Raw genomic sequence first — 22,862 nt, 5'->3', positions numbered from 1 at the left:
GGAAGGGAACTGGGTCTGTGTGGGGTGGGGAGGGGGTCAGGTGGGAGAAGGGGACTGGGTCGGGGAGGGGTTAAGATGGGAGAAGGGGCCTGGAACTGGGGTCTGAGAAGGGGGACAGGAGGGAGAATGGGGCCATGTCTGGGGCAGGTGGAAGAATGGATCTGGGCCTGAAAAGGGGGGCCCTAATGCAAGGCATGTGGATGAAGGGTACTGGAACTGGGGGCTGAAAAGGAGGGTAGGTGGGTTAAGGGGGCTAGTACTGGCACTGGGGGCTGAAAAGGGGCAGGGGCTGAAACTGTGGGGACTGGGGGCTGAAAAGGAGACGGAGAAGCAGCTGGAGCTGAAGCTCGGGACTGGTGGGAGAAAAGGGCTGGGGTTGAAACTGGGGACTGGGGGCTGAAGGGACAGGGAGAAGTGGCTGGGGCAGAAACTCAGGACTGGTGTGAGAAAAGGTCTGGGGCTGAAACGGGGGACTGGTGGGATAGTGGGGCTGAAAAGGGGGGCAGATGGGAGATGTAGGCTGGGGCTGGAACTAGGGGCAGGTGGGATGATGGGGCTGGAACAGGGGGCCGAAAAGAGGGGGCAGAGAGAGAGGGGGTTCAGATCCTGGATGGAAGGGGGAGCGAGAGGGAGGGCAGACCCTGGATGGAAGGGGGAGCGAGAGGGAGGGCAAATAGTGGATTGAAGGGGCAGAGAGAAAGGGCAGGCAGTGGATGGAAGGAGGAGAGAGAGAGGGCATATGGTGGATAGAAGGGAGAGAGAGAGCAGGCAATGGATGGAAGGGGCAGGGAGAGAGGGCAGACATTGGATGGAGGGGATGGCAGGGAGGGCAGACACTGGATGGCAGAGGGAGAGCGAAGACAGATGCTGGATGGAAGAAAGATAGTGAAAAGAAGATGAGGAAAGCAGAAACCAGAGACAACAAACTTTAAATAAAATATATATTTTTATTTTTTTGCTTTAGGATAAAGTAGTATTGTAGATGTGTTAATAAATGTTTATAAATAGAACATGTAAATAAGGTAATCTTTTTATTGGACTAATTTTAATACATTTTGACTAACTTTCAGAGAATAAAACCCCCTTCCTCAGGTCAGGATAGGATACTGTTGTTACAATTAAAGTTAGTTTTGTTGGAATATAATATTTAAGAATAGAGGGAATTGCTCAGAGCATGTAGTCGCAACATGTGCTGTATTTATAAGTTTTAAGATATATTTTGATTTTTATTCTCCACCAATTACCTATAAGGTAATAAGATTCACAATTGCAAGAATAAAGAGGAATTAAATATTATCTCTGAATTACATTAACCTGCACTGCAAGATTTAAAAGCATGTGCTCAGAACAGAAAAGACCATATATTTTACCTTCAAAAGGGTTTATTTACAATACGGGTAATGTAATCATGTTACAAGCGAGAGGTATCTTTTAGAAGGATCTTGGTACAGGAGAAATTTGCTTAAACAAGATAACAGGTTGAATCATAAATTAACTTACAAATCTTTGTTGCAGAAGATCACAGGAGTGCAGGAATTCTTACAGCAGCCATTGGTAGGGGAGGGGGGAAGAGAAGGGCAGCAGAAGAGAAGGGAGTGAGTCTGAATAGAGAGGAGCGTGCTCCTCGTTTTTATATTGTCTCTAGGAGCACTGAGTCCTGAGTAATTTGCAAAGAATCATGGTCCTAGGGTGCACTGAATCCTGGGTAATTTGCAAAGAATCATGGTCTGCTGACAAATGGTTTATTGTAGCAAATCCTAGCAGTGTTGCCAGGTGGGCGGTTTTACCGCCCAATTGGGCGGTTTTCCGCAACCCGCCGCGGGAAATTTTTGCCCGCGGCGGGTTGCGGTTTTTTGGGCTCCTTTTTGGCTTCGGGGCGGTTTTTTCGCCGGCTTTTTTCGGCCGCGGTGGGCGGGGTTAATGACGTTTCTGGGCGGGGTTAATGACGTTTCTGGGCGGGGTTAGTGACGTTTCTGGGCGGGGTTAGTGACGGGGGAGGCGGGGTTAGTGACGGGGAGGCGGGGCCGATGACGGCGGGGGCGGGGGTGATGACGCGGGGGTGTCAGGTGCGGGGTTTGAGTTTGGGCGGGTTTTGGGCTGGATTTTGGGCTCCTTTAGGCTGGAAAAAAATTTTCCACCTGGCAACCCTGAATCCTAGGTCTGGACTTCTGCTGACAAATGGTTTATTTATTTATTGCATTTGTATCCCACATTTTCTCACCATATGGCAGGTTCAATGTGGCTTACATATTGCTAAAAAGGCGGTTACAAAATTTAGATTTGTAAAAGTCTAGTACATAATACAGAAGTACAAAAAACTTAGGTTGATATATTTATGGCTTCCTGTTTGTTTCATTCTGAGTCTTTTGTCTTTAATAGGTGGGGTTTCGCACATCTCCAGTCTTTGTCTGCTCTTGTCTTTGAACTTCTATTGTGTTGATATCCACACTCAGGCAGGCTTTTGATCAGTCTTTCAGGTGGGAGGGGGAGAGGAACTTGAAATCCCTTTGAAGCAGTTTAATTATTTGTTTCTGAATAGTCTTTTGTTAAGGGTCTCAGTAGTTTTCCAGGGGGATGGGGAAAGAGGAACTTGAGATTCAGACCAACCTTTCTGCTCTGAGAACTGCTTTTTCGCGCTCTAAAAACCTCAAGGAACTATTAAGTCCTGCAGTTTTGCCCGATACTTCTATTCAGACTGGCGTAGCTTCCGCTTTGTGTGGTCATTGTAAGTGTATGAAACCACGGTGTAAGACTTGTCCTGCCACAATCGAAGGAGCAAGCTTTATGCACGGCGATAAGATCTACACCTTGAAAGACAGCACTACCTGCCGCACGTCTGGGATTATTTATTTTATTAAATGCCTGTGCGACAAAATATATGTAGGCAAATCCATTAGGTCCCTACATGAAAGATTAATTGAACACTGATCACGTGTAGCTGCACAGAATACAGGAGCACCCTTAGTCCAACATTGGGTGTCTCATAAGCATACTATTGATGATCTGAAATGCATGGTAATTGAGAAAGTGGTCCCGTCCAGTAGGGGCGGTGACTTTAACAGAAGAGTTTTACAACGTGAAACTTTTTGGACTTTCACTTTAAACACTATCGAACCGTATGGTTTGAACACCCACTCACATTGGGGCTGTTTCTTCTGATTGTTTGATAGACTGTTGATACAATTTGTGACGTACCACTGGGGGGCGGGTTAATAGACAGCTGTTTCCTGTTGTAAGTATTAATAAGAACGCTGAGCGCCATTTTTATTGTGCGAAGCGGTTAAGCACACACAGCTACGATATGCTGAAATCCGGTAAGCCAGGGGCACGATAGTTGAGAAATATTGAGTAAAAGTGATTTAGGGAGTATTGTTGAAGTTTATAGATGTGACTGTGCTCTTTTTATTGTCAGATGCGGTGCTACTCCCCCGTGAAAAAGATTAACAAAACGGGGACCTGTCGGGGTGCAAGAGTTCGCCAGCCGGCACAAGCTAAGTGCTGAGTATATTTTGTATTGAGTGCTTCAAAGTCACAAGCTTCTTGTACCATTCAGCCTCAATAATTTTGTACTAACGGGGCTGAATGAAATGGTAGCCGTAGGGCGGTGGAGGTTGAGTCAATGATTAGCAAATGGGCTCGTACAAGTGATCCACCATTAGGTGAGATGTGAATAATCATGTGCAAGATATGAGACTCTAATCCACCTAGTTATTTCAACAGCTCTTGTTTTATGGTTACTCATCTATATACACTCAGTGTTATTTTTTGTGGTATCCTAGAAATAAGCAGTGGATTTTCCCAAGTCCCCCTTAATAATGGCTTGTGGATTTTTCTTTTAGGAAATTATGCAAACTTTTTAAAAATCCTGCTAAGCAAACTGCTTTAACCACATTCTCTGGCAACGAGTTCTTCACGCGTTGAGTAAAGAAATATTTTCTCCGGTTTGTTTTAAGTTTGCTACTCAGTAGTTTCATTGTGTGCCCCCTAGTACTAGTGTTTTTGAAAAGAGTAAACAAGCAATTCACGTCTACCTGTTCCAATCTACTCGGTATTTTATAGTCCTCTATCATATCTATCCTCAGCCAGTTTTTCTCCAAGCTGAAGAGCCCTAGCCGCTTTAGCCTTTCCTCATAGGGAAGACGTCTCATTCCCTTTATCATTTTCATTGCTCTTCTCCGTACCTTTTCTAATTCCACTATGTTATTTTTTGAGATTAGGTGACCAGAATTACACAGTTTTTGAAGTGCGATCGCACCATGGAGCGATATAAAGGCATTATAATATGCTCATTTTTGTTTTCCGTTGCTTTCCTAATAATTTCTAACATTCTATTTGCTTTCTAGTGAGAAAGACATTGGATTTTCTGTTTCTCCATTAAAAGACTCCTAGGAAAGGGGAATGGAAAAAGGGAGAATGGGTGGATGTTGAAAGGGGACACCATCTACCCCTTCTCCCTTCCTTGTCATTTTTGTTCCAACCCCAAACATTAAAGGTACTGGGTTCAGCAAAAATACAGCCTTAGCTTTTTTGTTTTTTTTTGTCAAGACTGTGCAGCCCTCCTCCCTCTCCAGTATTTGCAATCACACTGGAACTGCCAGCAGCTACTGTTGACCCTGTCAAACTAAAACCTTCCGGCCCGGTTTTCTGTACAAAAATAAAGATAGCAAGATAAAGTTCACAAACTTAACTTCATAGGTTCAGTGGGATTGAGGTCTCCTCCACCTCCCTCCACCTCTACTGAGCTTTCATCTAGTTTAAAAGGTGTCTGCTCACTGTCCATGGGCTCAAGATCCTCTCCTTCCTGTCTCAATCTTCTCCCTTCTACTTCTGCCCCTCTATTGTGCTGGGGGGGCATGCCCTCATCTCCCATGATCCTCTTTCCCTTGAAGGCTGACCCTAGGCTGAGGATTACTCTCCCCTCCTTTTTTTTCTTGTTTCTTAGGCCAGTGGTTCCAAAACCTGCTCCTTGAGGCACCCCAGCCAGTCGGGTTTTCAGGAATTCTAGAATGAATATTCATTGAGATTTGCATGCACTGCCTACACTATGTGCAGATCTATCTCATGAATATTCATTGTGAATATCCTGAGAACTTGTCTGGTTGGAGTGTCTTCAGGATCAGGTTTGGGAACCACTGTCCTAGGCTAAGCTTAGGGGTCTTACAGGGGGTACCTGGTCAAATGAGGTCCGTTATAATAGTTTCATTTTTAAGACCCGTCAAAATAGTTTAGTGGCAAAAGAATCCCGTTAAAATCGATTGTAATATAAAAGATTGTAAGTTTTCAGATTCCGTCAAAATGGGTTGTGGCATATGTGGTTTGATATATAATGGCGTATTTCAAAAGAGTTTTTGTTTAGATTAGCTTATTTGAATTTGGTTTATCTGATTTGTGTCTTGAAAGGCTGTTGAGGGCTGCTTGTCGTCTTGTCTTAGTGGTTGTTCTGACTTTCTTCTTTCTGAATGCGGCATGCTAGCTCGATCTGTTTCTTTTGTCAGGTGATAGTTTGGCTCTGGTTTTCCCTTGCGGAAACAGGAAATGAGGGCGGGAGTAGAGGCGGAGTTGTCAGCTGAGGGAGAGGTAAAAGGTGGGTGAATCGCCGAGTTTGTTAGTTTTCACTGGTGCTGCCGGTTGCGAGGTAAGAATTTTGTGTGTTTCTGGGTGGAAGATTGGGAGAAGTGGGCAGGCGGGGTAGGTCGTGGTATCAGTGGGAGGAAAGTGAAGGAGGGCGGGGCATTGGACTCGGAGGGAGGGTTTGGAGTTTGGCGGTTGGGGGGCCTGGGAAGGAGGGAGCGAGGGAGGGAGCTTGGGGGTTCTGGAATGGAGAGGGAGGGGTTCAGGGCTGGTCTTAGGTAGGGGCGACAGGAGCGGTCGCATAGGGCCTCCTGCCTTTAGGTGCCCCGCTGTGGTCCTTGTCGTTCTCTGAAGTTGGAGTGTTGGCTGCATCGGTTGCGAAAAAGCTGATTTGCGTCTTTGTTTGGTGTGATTTTTTAAATGCAGGGCTGCTGGATGTATAGGATGGCTGTTTTGGAAAAATGATGGTATAGGTGGGTTCGGGGTTGGGGACTGAAACCGGGGGGGTGGGGGTGAATAGGGGGGATGGGGAGAGTCTTTGGATATGGAGGGGAGGGCAGAGGAGAAGTGATGGAAATGGGTGGGATGGGAGGAGAGGGTTTTTTAAATGCTGGATATGGAGGTGAGGAAAGAAAGTAAGGAGATGCACATGGATGGAGGAGAGGGAAGAGAGAGGAAGGAGATGCATTTGGATGGAGGTGATGGAAGAAAGGAAGGCTATGCTTAATTATGGAGTTGAGGGAATGGGAAGACAGCGGAATAAATTTACATTGCTGGAGTAAATTGTGAAAAGGTTGATTTGCTTTATAGTTGTTGTACTTAATTTCACGGAGGATTTAGTTTTTATGTATGGATGTAGCGTAAGTATTGGAGAAGAAAGGAGGAGATTAAAGAAATAAATCTAAAGTATGGTATGGAAGTGGAGTTAAGAGAGTAGAGATTAGCAGAATCAGAGATTGGGAATAATTTGATTGGTAAACCAAGGTTTTTAGACAAGAAGGGTAGGAAAAATTGATTTTTTTGTTTGTGTTTTAATGTTTGGAATATTTCTAATTTGTGATTTTATATTTGCTGTCTTATTTAGTAACGTTTTCTTCTGTTTTTCTGGTGGTGTGATGGGTGTGTAATCTGTATGGTAGTGTTGTGTGTTTGATTTTGGTTATAGTGGATCTTTAACAGCATATAGGAAGTATTTTATTTTGTGAAAAGTAGTTTTTTTCCGTGCTGGTGTAATATTTTATTGATTAGTGTTTTTATGTACGATTTATGGTAAAAGGGTGTGGGTAAATGTGCAAATATTGTGTATTTTAGGATAATATTAGTAGCAAAGTTCATAGAATGTTATTTAAGTTTAGTGGAAAATAAACTTTTGGGTGAGGCTGCTTGTTTTTTGAATCTTCAAGTAGAGGTTTTATTATTTTCAAATATTAATTGTGAAGGGGTTGTGTTTTAATTGATTTGTTTTTATGTGAAAATGGTTGTGCTTTTTGTATCCAAGGGTTTGCTAGTATAGGATTTTTATATTTGAAGTAGTGTTTGTTTACAAGTTTTGGTTGACTTATCTTTTTTAAAAATAAAAGAAAACGTTTAAAATATTTTTTGTCAATAAGGGTTTGGGTGGGGGTGGGGTGGGGCTGGGTTTTATTTTTAACTGGTCGGTATAGTGTTCTGCAATTGCTAAGATTGGTTGTGGAGGGAGGGTTTGAAATGGAGAGGGAGGGAGTGAAGTGGGGTTTGGGATTTGGAGGGTAGGAGAGAGAGGGTGGGGGCTGTGATTTAGAGTATTCTTAGTTTGTATATTGTGATATATGTGTGTGTGTTTGGTATGGTTGCTTATGTGACTGTTTGCTTTGTTTTTTAGTTGTTTGCCGTGTTTTTTCATGTGGAAGAGGTGCCTAGGTTGTATAAGTAGTGGTTTTTATTTGTATATTTTGGTATTTTTATGTATTTGTAATTGTTGTTTTTTTGTGATTTTATGGATATGGTAATTGAAATGTTTTGCTTTTTTGTTTTTGGTATCATTTGTGTTTGTTAGGTTTTTTATAGTTAAATTTTTTCTTTCTTTTTTATGTAATAGGTTTTATTATTATTTGTTTATGATGTACAATAATTTCTTTATTTAATATAAAGTTCTGTATATAAATTTTTTTTAGATACAAGGGTTCATTGGTAAGATTTTGGTAGTTAATGATGTGCTGTTTATTGTTTATATATATTTTTGGTATGAAGTTATCTTAGGATTGCAGCATTGTAAAATTTAATAGTGTTTCGTATGTGCTTATGGGGTGTTTTTGGGGGGTTTGCACTTTTTAAAGTTGGTGTTGGATATTTGATTTGGTGGGTTTAATTTGTTTATATTGTCACTTTGGTTGGCGTTTTGTTTTTTTAATTAATATTTTCTGGGGTTTTTGGTTTTTTTTTCTAGGTTTCTTATGATGGAGTTTGTGGAGTCGCAAAAAGGGAAACCAATTTTGTTGAAAGATGGTTATCGTTATCGTAAAGTACGGATTAATGTGGATGGGAGTGTTTCGTGGATTTGTTTGGTGAATTTTTGTAAAGGGCGTATTAGACTACAAGGTGAAACAGTTTTCATTGTTTCTGAACATAATCATGCTCCTGATGTTTCGAAGAATGAAGCATTGCGTAGTGTTGTGGAGATGAGGAGACGTGCTGAACATGGAATGGAGAAGCCTAAGCAGATTATTCAACAGTGTACTAATGGGATTTCCTTGGAGTCTGCTGTTCATCTTCCAGCATATGTTGCTTCGCAACGGGCTATAGAGCGTAGAAGGAGACGTGTTTGTCATCCGTATGTTGATCCTCGAAGCGTTGGTGAGATTGATATTCCAAGTGAACTCTGCTTTTAGAAAGTCAAATTTTCTTTTGTGGGATTCAGGTGTTGGTGATAATAATCGAATATTGATGTTTGGGACAATGGAAAATTTGCAAATTCTTGAGGAAAATAATCATTGGTTCATTGATGGTACGTTTAAAATTAGTCCTGATTTGTTTTTTCAAGTGTTTTCTATTCATGCATTGGTTGATAAAAGTGCTTTGCCATTGATTTATGTTCTCTTGATGGATAAAAAGGAAGAAACGTATGTTCGTGTGTTTAGAAAGCTGGTAGAATTAAATGGAAATTTGAATCCTGTAAGTGTATTAGCTGATTTTGAGAAAGCCAGTCAAAATGCTGTTACTAAAGTTTTTCCAGGTTCCTGTTTAAGTGCTTGTTTATTTCATCTTGGTCAGTGTCTTTGGAGAAAAGTGCAGGATTGTGGGTTGTCTGAGTTATATAGATCTAATGAAGATGTTAGGATTAGCTTAAAGATGTTGCTTGCTTTAAGCTTTCTTCCAATAGAGAATGTTTCTGTTGGATTTGAGTGTATTGTTGAGAATTGTTGTTCTGAATTAACACCAGTGACTGATTATTGGGAGGATACTTTTATTGGACGTCAGTGTCAAAAGCGGAGAGTAGAGCCGCGTTATCCAATTTCTGTTTGGAATGTATGCACCGCGTTATGGATGGTCTTCCGCGGACTAATAATTCTGTGGAAGCTTGGCACAGATCGTTTCAACAGACTGTTGTCATCATCCTTCAATATTTAAACTTGTTGATCATTTTAGGAGGGAACAAGATCGTACTGAGATAGAAATTTCTCGATATCTTGCAGGTTTTAGTCATCCAGAGTGTTCCAAGTCGAAATATGTGCAGTTAGATAAACGTTTGAGAGCTCTTGTTTCAACCTATAATGTTGATGACATTATTATGTTTCTTAAAAATGTTGCTGTGAATTTGACTAATTAGAGCATGTTGTAGTTTTTGGCTGTAGTTCATGGTTTATTGAGGTTTAAATTGGCTGAAATTTAGTTGTGTGGGTTTTGGAGTGTGTTATTTGATGTTTAAAAAGGGAGTTAGTGTGTGTTGTAATGTATGGTAGTTGTTTTTTGGGGGGGGGGCAAGTGTATATTATAATCTGAGTAATTTAAAGTAAATTAAAAGAAAGTGAGTTGGGATTTGGTGGGGGGTTTGTTTTGGTTGTTGTGTTAAGTGGTTGTGTTTTTTATTGTTTGTCAACATTATGAAGTGATTGTGTTTTTAACAGTTAAGAAGATTGTCTTGTGATAGGAAGGTTTTGGTATTGTGTAGGGTTTTTTCAAATTAATGGAAATGTGTATATATATAATTAGAGAAATGTTGAAGGTGTAGTTTATATTTTGTCTATTTAGAAATGTAATAGTTTTGCTAGAATTTATTGGTATGGGTTCTATGAAATGTTTTTTGGATATTGTTTTGTTTTGTTTTTTGGAAATATTTTTCATGGGATTAATAAAAAATGCATGTTAATTTTTTTTTGTGATTTAGTGTTTTTTGTTAGTAGTTTAATTTGTTAAGAGGGTATTTGGTTGAGGGAGCTGTTTTGTGTATGGGTTGTTTTGTCACGGTTTAATTTGTGGGAGGGACTATTTTGTCTAGGTCTGTTTTGTTGTTGGGTATTTTGTAAGGGTTTTTTTTTCCGAGGGATTTTTTTTGTTATGGTTTGTTTTGTTTTTAGTCTGTTTTGGTGTGGTTTTTTTGACGGGCTTTTTTTTTGTCTGGGCTATTACGTCGGGGTGCCCTTATAGGGATATCTTGTTTTTAGGCTAAACTTAAGGGTCTTACAGGGATACCTTTGCTGATCTTCCCCACAATGTATTCAAACTAGAACAACAGTGGGTCAAAAGCTACCAGAGAACTGGGAAGAGAAAATGGGTAAATTTGTTAATTTCGTGCAAGAAAAATAACCTGCAACCAGGAGACATAACTTGGGCAAAGTACCGATGAGTTTTGATATTCCGAGTACAAAAACAGTTGCTGAGCATGGCACAGAGTTGGTGGCTGTAACAACTAGTGGTTATGAACGGCAAGCTTCACTGTTGTGCTAACATGTACTGCAGATGGAAAGAAGTTGAAACCGCTAGTTACTTTCAAATGTGTAACTATGCCACATGAGCAGTTCCCAAAGTCCGTTGTTAAGTGCAATAAAAGGGAGTGGATGAATGAGGATATTATGAAGGACTGGATAAATACATGTTTTCATGCTTACTTGGGTAGATTTTTCAAGAAGTCATTAATATTCGCTTCATGAGATCCCACAAGTTGGACTCAATCAAGAAAATGTTGAATGTTGCTGGAACCCATATAGTAGTAATCCCTGGTAGACTAATGTGCAAGCTACAGATGTAAATCGCTTATTTGCTCTTTCCAAAAAGACTAGAGGGCACGCAATGAAGCCACTAAATAGTAAATTTAAAACAAACCAGAGAAAATATTTCTTCACTCAACATGTCATTAACTCTGGAAGTCATTGCCAGATAATGTGGTAAAAGCAGTTAGCATAATAGGGTTTAAAAAAAGGTTTGGATAAATTCCTAAAAGGAAAGTCCATAAGCCATTATTAAGATTGATCTGGGACAATCCACTGTTTATTTCTAGGATAAGCAGAATAAAATCTGTTTTACTATTCTGGGATCTTGCCAGTTACTTGTGACCTGGATTGGAAACAAGATACTAGGCTTGTCACAGTATGGTAACGCTTATGTTCTTTTACTGCAGCAGATTCATCCATTGTTTCTGGCATCAAGGAGCATTTCCAACACTTAATTGACACTAATTTTCCTGTTCATCCACTTCACCGTGTTGGCTCTCTTCTACACTCAGGTCTGAAAGACAATCCAGTTATCTTCCCAATTGATCTAAAAACAAAGGCAACTGAATCTTTGAGAAGGTTGTAGCAAAACCAGATTGAAATAGAAGGCTTAAGTCCATCAACGGCAACAACTTGGGATCCTCCACAATCTACATTCCCCATTCCAGAAAACATCACATCTGTGGAAAAGCCCCCTCCAAAAGAATGAAAATGGATATTAGCAGTTTTATGAGTGACTTATAGAACAATGCCTCCTTTGAAGGCTATTGTTAATGGATTGGACAATTATTTATGTTCGAGTGATGCAGACAGTGTTTTGATTTTTTGGAAAAACAAGCAAAAGTGCTGGCCAAAACTGGCAAAACTTGCACGGGAGATCCTGTACATTCCTGCTACCAGCACGTCTTCTGAAAGAACATTTTTCTATTGCAGGAAGAACTGTGGAAGACAGGAGAGCTACACTGAATCCTGAGATTGTTGATGATTTATTACTCATCCACAGATTAAAAAATCATAACAGTGCTTCATAAGACATATTTCTCCCTCGTTAAGGGTTGTATTTTGGCCCTCTTGACATTTTAACAGGGTGGATTAGGGTTCCTTGGGGTAGTAGAAATCAGAAGTTGTTGGAAGGGTAGAGGGCGGCAGGGGGAGGGGGTTATTTTAGTTGCTCGTTCTATTTTTGATTTATAAACAGTTTTTACAGTTTAGTGTTTCTTTTTATACTTTAATAAAAAGATTTAAATATAAAATCGCATGTTGCCTGCTTGCAATGTTTGCATTCTAAAACTTCAATCATCTGGTACTTCTGAATGTCAAAAAATGTATGTAGTTCCTAAAGCTGCATTTAAATTACTGGGAATAGTAAGAGGACATTTTTGTTAAAAAAAACAACAACAACAACAAAAAAACCACACAAGTATTTTTGACAACCCCCGCCACTGAATCTATCAGATGCTGTTTAATATGGTGGCAGTGGGGTTTAAAAAAAGTTTTGAATAGCATGTCCTATTCCTGTATAATTATTCACATTCAAGAATATCAAAGGCTTCCTAGTGAGACACTTTAGTTCTATAAGAAAATAAAAGGTAAATGGAAAAATATAACAAAAAAGGGTCTCATTTTCTCATGATATATTAACAGATAAAGCAAATGTTTCATTGCACCTTTGATGGACGTAAACATCAAAATAAACTGAATGGAAGTCTTTTTTTCTGTTGAAGGTTGTTAGAGACAGGTGGAAGAGGAAAACCCCATGCACTGCTCGCCTTGACAATAATCCCAATATAATAAACAGAGCTGGAGTAGTGCTGAGAATCGGGGATAGATTTCTAGTACTCGTTACCTCATCTTGCAGCTTTCCTTGTCTTTTTGGCTCTTTGCCATAGCTGTCAGAGAAGGTATAGCACTCCGTCCTGATGTGATGTCGGTGAGCCTACAAACAGGATGTTCTGCAAGAATAGTTCAGCCAGCATCCAGTCTTAAGAGACAAAACTCATCAACTCTGTAATAGGCACTAAGCTTGAGAATAACTGTTCATGTGACTTAAATGGCACCAGTGTGAATGGCTGACACATGCCAGGTTTTATGACTATGATTTCATATGGTACTATGAAACAAATTGGGGAAAGGAAAAATGTTGGACCAAGACAAACTTACATAACTCTTCTAGTGACAAAAGATCTGGCGAGATACAAAAGCAAACCTTCAAGAAAGATTAATAATCTATTGTGAACATTTTTGTGTGCGTTAGCATGTGCAAAGCTTTGTGGATGCTGTTGCATAACAGTTCCCCCTATTGTCTTCTGCTGTTTCCCATAACAGCATCAATAGAGGGGCTGTACCAGGAAAGGTAGTCACCTTATTTTGTTTTGCTGTTTTTGGAAAATGCAGGACTGGGAAAGAATTTTCTATGTCCAAGTTCCACTTGGTAAACCTGAACACTTTAATAAGGAATTCAGCATTGAATCTCTGATGATTATATTCATATTATATGCACGTAAATGCCAACATTCCACCTAAACGCTATTCTGACAATGCACACACATCTTTCATAGCTTGCATTTGTATAGGTAGGCATGCACTTAGGCAGAGTTTGGGCAATACTCACGCTTATATGCATAACTAATAGAATACAATAAGTTACATGCGTATTACTGACATTACTAAAGAGTGGAGGAGTGGCCTAGTGGTTAGAGCACTGGTCTTGTTATCCAGAGGTGGCTGGTTCAAATCCCACTGCTGCTACTTAACCCTCCATTGCCTCAGGTACAAACTTAGATTGTGAGCCCTCCTGGGACAGAGAAATATCCAGTGTACCTGAATGTAACTCACCTTGAGCTACTACTGAAAAAGGTGTGAGCAAAGTATAAATAAACGACATACGACCACCTAAACTTCCGGAAATCACTAAAAACCAACCTGTTTAAAACGGCATACCCTGCCGATCCAACTTAAATGCCTAATCTCTGCAACACAACCAAACTAAAGCATGTAATGGACATAACACAACCCTTCCGTTCTCCGATTTCCTAATGTGGCTGTGCCACATGAACTTGATCTTACCACAACATCACCCTGTATTTGTTCACACTGGAGCCTGCAAAGGCCTCTCCGGTACTATGTAAGCCACATTGAGCCTACAAATAGGTGGGAAAATATGGGATACAAATGTAACAAATAAATAAAATAAGAGCCAAATGGCCCATCCACAGCAACCACTATCTCCTCCATTCCCTAAGAGATCCCACATGTCTGTTCCACGCTATCTTAAATTCAGACAGTCCTATCTCCACCACCATTACCGGGAGGCGATTCCACGCTTGCACCACCCTTTCTGTGAAAAGGTATTTCCTTAGATTACTATTGAACCTATAACCTCTTATTTAGGAATGATCAAGAAAGATTGGAGCCCCCCTCCCTAAGCCCCCTTGGCTAGTGCATATTAACTACTGGCTGTATTTAGTTCTAAGTAAGAAGCTTAGGAGAGAGGACATATTTTAAAGGGTGGCGACTGTACTCTACCTAGAATTTTGGAAGATAGGCGAATTAAATATACATGAAATGGTAAGGTTGTGTAATTTTCTGGTATCTACTGCTTTACTCTGTCAACATGCAGTACTTTATTCCAGCCCCCTAGTGAGAATAGAGGGTAAGTCATGCCACAATAGTGTTTCTGTTGCTTTATACTCTATTGTAATGCTGTATTTGCATTTGTTTGTTAGGAGGGATTTTTATATTCTATTCAATGATTTCTATGGTTTTTGTGTGCATATTAGGCCCATTGTAAAACATGTGAAGTGTGAGCTTGTTCCATAGAAAGGCATAAGGAAACTAAAAATAAAATCTGCTTATAACTGATTCCACAAATGGGGATACTCCAAGCACCACCTGACACTCCAGTGTAAATAGATGTGTTTTTCCCTGTCTGGCAGATTATATGGAATCTAGAAGGCTGGAGGGTTGCACATGGGAAAAAGAGATTCTAGAGGAGATCTCTGTGTATGATATGCCCAAGATCGTGGAGTAGAGGAAAGGAAAACAAACAAGCTGGACACATTTTCCATCTCTCCCTTTTTTTTTATTACATTTGTACCCCCACGCTTTCCCACTCATGGCAGGCTCGATGCGGCAGGCAATGGAGGGTTAAGTGACTTGCCCAGAGTCACAAGGAGCTGCCTGTGCCGGGAATCAAACTCAGTTCCTCAGTTCCCCAGGACCAAAGTCCATCACCCTAACCACTAGGCCACTCCTCCACTAGCAACATGCCATGTAGAAGCCTCCCCTTGCAGATCAGCAATGCGGCCGCGCAGGCTTCTGCTTCTGTGAGTCTGACGTCCTGCACGTACGTGCAGGACGTCAGACTCACAGAAACAGAAGCCTGCGCGGCTGCAAGGGCAGGCTTCTACATGGAATGTTGCTAGTGGAATAGCAAGATTAACATTCCATGTAGAATCTCAAATAGTAGCAACATTCCATGTAGAATCTCCAATAGTAGCAACAGAATCTCCAATAGTAACAACATTCCATGTAGAATCTCCAATAGGGAAAGGGAACTGGGACTTGATATGCTGCCTTTCTGTGGGGTTTACATAGTATATACAGGTACTTATTTGTACCTGGGGCAGTGGAGGGTTAAGTGACTTGCCCAGAGTCACAAGGAGCTGCCTGTGCCGGGAATCGAACTCAGTTCCTCAGTTCCCCAGGACCAAAGTCCACCATATATATGTAAGTAGGGTAGAGTTTTACTATGCAAGTGAGTGATGGGTTCTTCGTGCATGTCACCTTTAGATGGTCTCTGACTTCTCATTCCCAATTTCTTCCTTTTCTTCTTTCATCTTTCAACTCCCATCTATATCCTTCCCTCCTGCTCCTCTTCTCTCTTAACTTCATCCATATTACATCTTCCTCCATTCTACATGCAGGGTCTGAACTCCTCACTTGTGCCACTCTTGTTTATTAACATCCAGAACATTTGTTACATTACCATTCCAAAATGTTACGTACAATAAAAATCGTTCTTGGGGTTTTCTTATAATTCTTCTACAACACCCCTTGTTCCTCTTTTTACTACCTCTCCCCATCATGCCTCCTCCCCCCTCCCTCCCAACCCACTACTACCCCAGTCCAGCTATCCGTTTAAAAGTTTGCTTCTGGCAACGGGGGCATTCTTTTCTAGTTTGTTGTTTTTGGATGATAAACCAATAATGATCTTATTTTTAAGCCTAGTGGTATAGTAAAATAAATAAACTGTAACTATAAAATGCCTCTGTTAGGCAAGCAGGCTCCAGGTTCCCCACTTCCTGCGCTGTACGTTATTTCTAGCTTGCTCCTCATATGGAAGGTGGGTCTTGGGCTCCCCATCTGCTTTGTCACGTACTGCCTCTGGTGCTGATGTAGGTTGCACATTCACATTCAACACCAATGTGGATACAGAACAGTGCGTCCCAGGGCGATAAAAGAAGTGATTCCCGCTAAAGAGAAGTACTGAAAATGGCATATGTCAAGAGGCAGCTTCCTGGAGAAGCTTATTCCAGTGAAACGGAGAAACTCAGCTGAGCTTGGCTCGACTCAGCTAAGTAGTTTTTAATGCCGTAATACTACGGAAGTAGTGTGAAATAATGAAGATTAATGAATGAAATCAAACAATTGAAAAAAATTTAAAAAATCTAGGGAGGTGGAGGATTTTTAAGACTAGTGATGCTTATTGCAGTTCAGCCTGAATACATAAGAGGTGGATGTCACACTGAAGTCTTTTTCCTCCAGTAATATAATCCCTTATTGTTTCAGTGTAAAAAGGTGAGACTTAAGAGTACTTTGTATTATATACATATTATAAGTCTCGTTGCCAAAATGTGTGTGAAATAAGACTTATTGCACATTCCTTAGTTTGTATTGAAGAAACTTCACTGCTGTTGTGGTAACTTAGAGGGTCTTTTACTAAGGTGCGCTCATGTTTTTGGCGCGCTAAACGTGAGAGACACCAATGCATTCATATGGGCGTCTAACTTTTAGCGCGCCCACAATTTTAGCGCTCCAAAAACATGAGCACAACTTAGTAAAAGACGCCCTTAATGATTTATTGATTTAATTAATTATTTATATGCTGCCTTTCTGTGGTACAATCAAAATATTGCATTTGTGCACTTTCTCTGTCCCTAGTTGGCTCACAATCTTAAGTTTTGTACCTGGAGCAGTGGAAGGTTAAGTGATATGTTTACTGTGTGTGTAATATGGAAAGCACGTTAACATAGGAAAAACTTGAATTAAGCATAACACACATGCACTATTCATACCACAATATTAAGATGTAAGTCTGGCTTCCCCCAAGTCAAAGGACCACTTAACCTGGGGGGATTCTGTTGCTAAAAGTGCACATTAAATTTGTTGTTCCTGCTACTAGAGCTTGGAATAGTATATAGTAAAGCATAGTGATAGCAAATCAGGTCATTAACTTACTGTTTAAATATTTAGCATATTCCAGGGCTTAGTATGTAGTATATTAATGGCACAGGACTCTAGGAAGCTTCGCTTTTAGCAATTGGTTCTAAGCTTGGATGTGGTAGGTAATACAGTTACGTAAATAATAAAATGATAGACAAGGAAGATAAATCCATATTTCTCATAATGGCTGTTACTTTTGTCAATACCATAACAGAGTTACATACTCACCAGGTGCCATCATTCATAGTTGGGAAATCTGTGTAAAAATACATTTTAATGATACGCAAATTGTACTTCCATGTATTATATTCATATAGTTTCCCCGAGTTCTTCAATCTAGATCTCGTGGGATGAGCAAGTTGCATGTGGAGAACTATATCCATAACTCGAGTAGGAGAAGTTGTGAGTCATTTCCTTCTTAAATGTATAGTTGTGGTGCATTGTATTCGTGTGAATCTTCTTTCAATGCACAGAACCCTTAATGCTTTTGTCAAAGAAAACAAAATGTAGCCTTACGTATAAAAGAAGAAATTATCGGCTTGGGAGGTGCACTAAATCCTTTCAGCTAGGAAAGCTCTCCATGCGTATTCTACTCCTTTATGTCACTTAACACTCTCAGAAGAGGAAATCAAGTTAATGGAAAGTACCCAGTACAGCTATTGTTGCTACAACATTTTGCGTTGGAAGGGTGTTGGTGGGAAAAGTGTTCAGAACATGTTTCTAAAAAAACATGCTGTTAATAATAATTCTTTCACAATAGGGGACTTGAATATGTTAAAACACTCAAGTCAAAAGTAGACATTTACCAATGATGATCAACTAATAATGATTATTAAATATGTTGATTTTAAGGTAATTTATGTACCTACATTTGAGAACCTTTAGTAACAGAATATCATGAAATTTTCTTTCTGGCTTAGAATTTTTAAGGTGATTTTGCTGATATCACTATATTGACATTTGTTTCATTTTCTTATTTGATTTACCTAGAAAGACTTCACAACACATTTCAAACAAAGCTGGCCATCAGAAAGAAGATATAATAATAGGTATGACTTGATATGTTTTTTAAAACTTCCTTCCTTAAGATCATTCTTGAGCTATTTATTCTCTGTTAACATAATGCTTTTATCACTGTTATGCCCGCATGGTGTTATCATATTGGTGCCTTTTTTTTTTATGTGTTCCAACTGAATTCTGATTATCTAGCGCACTGTCTGGGAGCAAAATAACATTCTAAAGAAGGAAAGGAAAGTTATACATTTTGGCATCCAGGGCTATTCATACACAAACGTACTGTACACACAGCCCACATGGGGTAAATTGTATCATAGGCACTAAAAAAAAAAAAGGTGCTTAGCACTGTACTATAAACCACTTAAAGTTAGATTCCCTTTATAGAATAGCGCCTAGCGCCTGCAGCCATGACTACTTTTAGGCATGGCTATTTACATCAACGAAACCCTGGTGTAAATCCCCATCCCTAAATTAGGCATGGATCCCCTAAATTCTATAACAATGTGCATAAATTAAAGGAAAGCCCATGACCACGCCCGCATTTGGACCTGCGCCTAAATTTAGGCACGTAACTTTTAATTGAAGCCAAATAGTATCAATAATTTCTTGTTAAAATTCCAATAATTCATACTAATTGGCTCGTTAGTTAAATTGCGTGCACAATTTAAAGAACCTTTTATAGAATTTGAGGGGTACTGTACACACAGACCGGGAGATACATGAAATGAAAGTCACATACTCTCCAGGTTATTTAAAAAAAATCCTTACTGTGAGTTCATTATCACTGTAAACACTGAATGCAGGTAGGAATGTAAGATTGTTTTTCTGTGGCACTACTGATAGAAAAATGAAGATTGCTACCAATATTCCTGTTGTTTGAAGAATTTTCTAAAAATTTACTCAGTTACTACAAACCACTCTGGTGTAAATTCGTACTTAGAAAGTAAGCAGGGAAGAATGGGCTCTTTGTACTAAACAAAATTATATTTTCCTTTGATAAGTAACATTGAGTCAGGTGAAAGTGGGTGATGTCACTGCACATCGCTGGATGGAACAGCTTTCCCAGACCTCAGCACTTAGAGTGCCTATTAATATCAATAATTGGTTGTTAGCACCCAATTATTGTTAAGGGCTCATTACTCAATGTACGTGCACACAAATTTGGGAATGCAAATCTAGGTGCAATATATAGAATCCAGGGATTAATGTGCAAACTAGCATGCATTGTTAGACCATGATTGCAGAAACTATTACCATGTTGGCATGATGCACTAATTCAGGTGATAGTTGCATACCATTTTAGGGCAGGATCTGAACAGGTTATGGGTGAAGAATGAGCATGGACTATATATTACAATTAGCACATGGTATTTACTGCTAGGGAGAGTTAAGTGCATCTGTGCTAATTGTGAATTTGGAATTTGTGTTCTTTCAGTACTCTGGGGAGCATGTCATCGAGTCCAGGTGATTTACTATGCTTTAATTTGTCGATTTGGCTCCGTAAGTCTTGCAGATTCACTGAGATTTCTTTCAGTTCCTCCACATAGTCACCCTTGAAAACCATTTCTGATACAGGTAGATCTCTTATATCTTCTTCAGTAAAGGCATTTGACAAAGGACCTCATGAGAGACTCCTGAAGAAATTGGAAAGTCATGAATGTCCTATTGTGGATTAAAGACTGGTTAAAAGATAGAAAACAGAGAGTAGGGTTAAATGGTCAGTATTCTCAATGGAGAAGGGTGGATAGTGGGGTTCCTCAGGGGTCTTTGCTGGGACCGTTGTTTTTTTTACCATACTTAAAAATTATCTAGAAGGGAATAGCTAGTGAGGTAATTATATTTGCTGATAATGCAAAGTTATTCAAAGCCGTTAAATCACAAGAGGATTGTAAAAAATTGCAAGAGTACCTTACGAGATTGGGAGACTGGGCATCCAAATGGCAGATGACATTTAATTTGAGCAAGTGCAAAGTGATGGATGTGGGAAAGAGGAACCCAACTATAGATATGTGATACAAGGTTTCACATTAGGAGTCAGCGCCCAGGAAAATAATCTAGATGTCATCGTCGATGGTATGTTCAAACCACCTGCTCAGGGTGCAGTGGTATCTAAGAAAGCAAATAGAATGTTAGGAATTATTAGGAAAGGAATGGAAAACAAAAATGAGGACGTTACAATGCTTTTGTATCGCCGCATGTTGTGATCGCACCTCGAATACTGTGTGCAATTCTGGTCACCAATCTCAAAAAAGATACAGTGGAATTAGAAAACGTACAGAGAAGGGTGACAAAAATGATAAAGGGGATAGAACAATTTCCTTTTGAGGAAAGGCTAAAGTGACTAGGGCTCTTTTTAGCTTGGAGAAGAGATGGCTGATGGAGGTCTATAAATTACTGAGTGGAGTGGAACGGGTTGATGTGAATTGTTTGTTTACTCTTTCCAAAAATACTAGGACTATGTGGCACGCAATGAAGCTACAAAGTAGTAAATTTAAAACAAACTGGAGAAAATATTTCTTCACTTCAGATGTAATTAAAATCTGTAATTCGTTGCCAGAGACTGTGGTAAAAGCAGTTAGCTTAGCAAGATTTAAAAAAGGTTTGGATAATTTCTTAAAAGAAAAGTCCGTAAGCCATTATTAAGATGGTTTGGGGAATATCCACTATGTATTTCTGAGATAGGCAGTGTAATATATGAAATCTGTTTTACTGTTCTGGGATCTTGCCAGGTACTTGTGACCTGGATTAGCCACTGTTGGAAACAGGATACTGGGCTTGATGGACCTTCGATCTGCCCTAGTATGGCATCGCTTATGCTATTTTCTCTGCTATGGCCTTGTTCTTCCTGAGTGCTTGCTCCTTGATGATCTAACGGTCCCAAGGATTCCCTCACAAACTTTCTGCTTCTAATATACCTGAAGAAGTTATTACTTTGAATTTTTGCTTCTTTGACAAGTTCGTCTTCATATTCTTTTTTAGTCTTCTTTTATCAGTGCTTTGAATCCAACTTGCCAGCGCTTAAGTTGCTTCTTATTTTCTTCATTTGGATCCATGCTCCATTTTTGAAAGATATTCGTTGGCTCTAATAGTCTTTTTCACTTCACTTTTTAACCATGCTGGCTGTCATTTGCTCTTATTTCCACCTTTAATATGTGGAATATATCTGGTATGGGCTTCCAAAGTGGTATTTTTAAGCAATTTCCATGCCTGATTTAAAGCCCTTCCTTTGAGGCTGATCCTTTTAGCTTCTTTTTAAAAATTGTCCTCATTTTATCATAGTCACCCTTTTGAAAATTAAATGCTGACTTCACTCCAGATATTAGCTCAGATTTTAATCATGTTATCACCGTTTCCCAGTTGGACCCAACACCATTACCTCTCGTACTAAGCCCTGCATTCCACTAAGGACTAGATCTAAAATAGCTTCCTCTTATGTTGGTTCCTGGACAAGTTGCTATTAGAAGCAGACATTTATTACATCTGGGAATTTTACCTCCCTAGCACATTTATCCAGTCAATATTAGGGTATTTGAAATCACTTAATCATCAACAAATGGCAAGAGTCCACAAAATTCACAAAAACTATAACTACGAGTGGACTAAGAATAAGATCCACTAAAGTACAAACCTTAAAGAAACTTCAGATCGCTCAAAACACGGCAGCTAGGCTTATCTTTGGAAAAATGCAATTTGAAAGTGCAAAACCCCTTCGCAAAAAAGTACACTGGCTCCCAATCAAAGAACACATTGCTTTCAAAATCTGCACTCTGGTTCACAAAATTATCGACGGTGAAGCTCCGCGATACATGACAGACTTGATCGACCTACCAACTAGAAACACATCCGAATCAACACGAACGTACCTAAATCTGCACTGCCCAAGCTGCAAAGGACTCAAATACAAATCAACTTTCACGTCCAGGTTTTCCTACATAAGCACACAACTGTGGAACGCAAAACCAAAAGCCTTGAAAATGCCGTACGACCACCTAAACTTCCGGAAATCACTAAAAACCAACCTCTTTAAAAAGGCATACCCTACCTATCCAAATTAAATGCCTGATCTCTGCAACACAACAAAACTAAAGAAGATAATGGACATAACACAACTCTTCCGTTGTACGATTCCCTAGTGTAGCTGGGAAGACAAAGCCGTAGCGGAGAGATTAAATGAATTCTTTGCTTCGGTCTTCACCGAGGAAGATTTGGGTGATATACCGATGCCAGAAATGGTATTCGAAGCTGACGAGTCGGAGAAACTGAATTAATTCTTTATAAACCTGGAGGATGTAATGGGGCAGTTCCACAAACTGAAGAGTAGCAAATCTCCTGGACTGGATGGTATTCATCCCAGAGTGCTGATAGAACTGAAAAATGAGCTTGCGGAGCTATTGTTAGTAATATGTAATTTATCCTTAAAATCGAGCGTGGTAGCGGAAGATTTGAGGGTGGGCAATGTAACGCCGATTTTTAAAAAAGGTTCCAGACGAGATCCTGGAAATTATAGACCGGTGAGTCTGACGTCGGTGCCGAGCAAAATGGTAGAGACTATTATAAAGAATAAAATTCCAGAACATTCAAAAGCATGGATTAATGAGACAAAGTCAATATGGCTTTAGTGAAGGGAAATCTTGCATCACCAAT

General features: G+C 39.8%; 1 protein-coding gene across 4 annotated transcripts in view; it reads left to right on the top strand.

Annotated features, from left to right (window-relative positions):
* The window catches only part of MINDY4 (MINDY lysine 48 deubiquitinase 4), a 180,283-nt gene that overhangs the window by 46,468 nt on the left and 110,953 nt on the right, over positions 1–22,862 (top strand). For all 4 annotated transcript variants that reach the window (XM_030197772.1, XM_030197746.1, XM_030197754.1 and 1 more), the window contains exon 6: positions 18,192–18,250. In XM_030197772.1, the coding sequence (XP_030053632.1) occupies positions 18,192–18,250 (59 nt within the window). The remainder of the gene's footprint in view (positions 1–18,191; positions 18,251–22,862) is intronic.

The sequence above is a fragment of the Microcaecilia unicolor genome, chromosome 1 (assembly GCF_901765095.1).
Source record: "Microcaecilia unicolor chromosome 1, aMicUni1.1, whole genome shotgun sequence".
Taxonomy (NCBI): domain Eukaryota; kingdom Metazoa; phylum Chordata; class Amphibia; order Gymnophiona; family Siphonopidae; genus Microcaecilia; species Microcaecilia unicolor.
This window is presented reverse-complemented; position numbering and strand designations above follow the sequence as displayed.